Genomic DNA, 3191 nt, shown 5'->3' on the forward strand with positions numbered 1-3191 from the left:
GGCAGCATATAAGTCTAAATCAGTGTTTCTCAACCTTGACAATTTTAAGGCATGTGGACTTCAACTCCCAGAATTCCACAGCCAGCATTGCTGGCTGTGGAATTCTGGGAGTTGAAGTCCACATGCCTTAAAATTGTCAAGGTTGAGAAACACTGGTCTAAATGCTATTATAATTAATAGTAGAGGTATATGAACCAGTATTTCTTATCCTGTCAGCTTGAAGATGTGTGGATTTCAAATCCCAGAATCTCCCAACCTCCCAGAATTGAAGCCCACACATCTTCAAGTAGCCAAAGTTGAGAAATTCTGATATGTACTATAGTAGCACTTATATAGCAGTAACAATAATAGTAGTATAAACAAATGGTAGCAGTAATACTAGTAATATAATTATTTCCATGAGACCATCAACATGGAATTGTCACATTCCATGTTGGAAGCAGAATTTTATATATTAGAAATCATTTATGAGAACGTAAGCGTGACCCGAAATTTTGTTCAAAAGAAAAATCAAGTCTCAGTCTTAGAGTATGATTAATAATAACAACCATCACATATATTGGACATTATATCAAGTTTGTGAACATATACTTGGTAAACGTAGTGGCTGAACAATCTTTCCTGCAGTTGTTTTAAACCTTTAAAATTAAAATGATTGCAAATTACTCCCCATAGCAATGCTGAGTGCTAGAATCTTTTGAAAACAGGATTAACAGCAACTAATTGCAGTTGGTTTTTTTTGCAGTTGTTGGTTTTCCTTTAAAATATGAAAGGGGCTTCATGGGCTGCTGAGGCAGCTATAAACAAAAAGGATGTACATAAACAATATAAGATGTACACATAATCAGTTGTCACGGCCCAACGTTCAATTCTGGCACCAGAATAGCCAAGTAAACCGCATGGTACTTTGGGCGGAGCGGTTTGGTTGCCAAATTTTGAAAGAATAATCTATGATTGGACGCATGATTTCTCATACAGATTTGCATGGGCACGAGAAGCCACAACCGACTTCCACAGCACAAAGCAAACACTTATGTAACAACAAAGAACGTGTGATGATGAGACCATTGATAAGGAGCTGTTGCAACAGAGGAAAAATTTCTGTAAACATCAGAAAACCTTTAGGAGTGAGCACTGTATAAGCTGAAACTTATTTAAAAAAAAAAAAGGCAAGGCTAAATGTTACGATAGGAGGAATGATAACAGTGCTGAGACCTAATTAACTTCCCGACCTCCTTACCACAAGATGTGATAACAAACATATGAGACAAATCCACAGGGAACCAATTTGCTAAAAGCTTCTCTGTTCGGCATCCTTGTGCTCTCGACATTTTTACGTTCAGAATAAGCGACAGGAAAAAACGAGATTGCTTCCATGCCTTATTTGATAACAGTATTTGAGGGGCTGCCGCAAAGATGAGAGGCTGGGGGGCAAACTATTTTCCAAAGCACCAGAAGGCAAGACAAGAACCAATGGAGAACTACAAGACAAGAACTACTCAAGGAGAGAAACAACCTAGAATTAAGGAGAAATTTCCTAAGGGTGAGAACCATTAATCAGTGTAATGGCTTGCCTTCAGAAGTTGTGAGTGCTCCATCACTGGAGGCTTTTTAAAAAGAGATTGGATGGCCATTGATCTGGAATGATATAGCATCTCCTGCTCGTGCAGGGGGTTGGACTAGATGACCTCCAAGGTCCCTTCCAACTCTGTTATTCTGTTCTGTTACTTTATTATTTCTATACACCAAGGAGAATTTGATACATTTATTTATTTATTTATTTATTTATTTATTTGTTTGTTTGTTTGTTTATTTATTTATTTATTTAGTTAGTTAGTTAGTTAGTTAGTTAGTCAGTTAGTTAGTTAGTTAGTCAGTTAGTACTTACTTTCATGCTTTATTTCTATACATCAAGGAGGGTTTGATATATTTATTTCTTTAACTTTTATCCTCTTTTACTACTTGTGTTATTTGTAAGAATAATAAATGTGGGACATAAATAAATAAACTCAAGGCAGCAAACATTTCTAATATTCCTTCCTCCTCCTATTTTCCCCATAACAACAACCCTGTGAGGTGGAGTGAGCGACTGGCTCAAAGTCACCTAGTTGGTTTTCATATCTAAGGCAGGACTAGAATTCCCAGTCTCCTAGTTTGTAGGTCAGCACCTTAACCATTACACCCTACTGGCTCTTGTGTCTCTATTTCATTCTAAGAAAGAGGCTATGGGGTCCTTGGACTGCTCCCAAATACCATTTATTTTCTTAGTAAAACATAGAATAACAGAGTCGGAAGGGACCTTGGAGGTCTTCTAGTCCAACCCCCCTGTCCAGGCAGGAAAACCCTATGCCATTCCAGACAAATGGTTGTCCAATCTCTTCTTAAAAACCTCCAGTGTCGAAGCATTCCTGTGTGCAGAGTGCCTTGAGCACTACTAAAAATAGCCAGAAATCCAAAATCTTCCCCATCCACGATCTATCACAAAATAAAGCAATAACTCTCACAGCCTCAGTCGCCCAACTCATCCAGGTTTCTAGCCCATCAATTGTCATTTAAAACCCCACCACTGGAAAGCTCACCTGTCTGGTGAATGTCTCTTTCTGTCCTGCTGGACCAGGTGACAGAGATTATGGTAGAAGCATCCTAGCTTCTTTTTATATGTGTGTCTCTGTTCCTGTGTGTGTGTATGTGTGTGTGGGCATGCAATAAGGTCACCACCCAGCTTGTTACTGGGGCGGGTGGAATTACCAGCAAAGGAGGGTGAATTACAGCGAAGGAAAGGAAAGAGAACCAGGTCAAAAAGGCTACAAACTCCTAGCTAGCATACGTATGCAAGGGAGGGATGAGTGAGCAAGTAGGAGTTACACAATTCTTAGGAAATCATTTAAGTAAGGAAAGGAAAGATGAACAGTAATCTGTTCATCTTTCCTTTCCTGGTCTTGTTGGGATCCAGGTCTGGATGTAACCTTTGAAGGCTGTTTTCCCTTCAGAGATTTATTTATTTATTTATTTATTTATTTATTTATCAAATTTGTACCCCGCCCTTCTCCTAGCGGACTCAGGGCGGCTTACAGCCAGTTAAAACAGATAACAATACAAAATACTAAATTTAAAATGTAATTAAAATGAAATATTAATTATTGGCCGTTTCTTTTTAAAATTATTTTAAAACCAAATTAAAATACTCCTTA

At 38.1% G+C, this 3191-nt stretch overlaps 1 protein-coding gene across 1 annotated transcript in view; it reads right to left on the reverse strand.

The window, feature by feature from the left end:
* Positions 1–1331, reverse strand: part of LOC107299378 (carbonic anhydrase 4) — a 20282-nt gene extending 18951 nt beyond the window's left edge. The window contains exon 1 of the mRNA XM_029286763.1: positions 1241–1331. Within this exon, the coding sequence (XP_029142596.1) occupies positions 1241–1331 (91 nt within the window). The remainder of the gene's footprint in view (positions 1–1240) is intronic.
* Positions 1332–3191: the final 1860 nt, after the last annotated feature.

Source organism: Protobothrops mucrosquamatus, unplaced genomic scaffold (genome assembly GCF_001527695.2).
Source record: "Protobothrops mucrosquamatus isolate PMUCROS unplaced genomic scaffold, P.Mucros_1.0 scaffold4843, whole genome shotgun sequence".
Lineage (NCBI taxonomy): Eukaryota > Metazoa > Chordata > Lepidosauria > Squamata > Viperidae > Protobothrops > Protobothrops mucrosquamatus.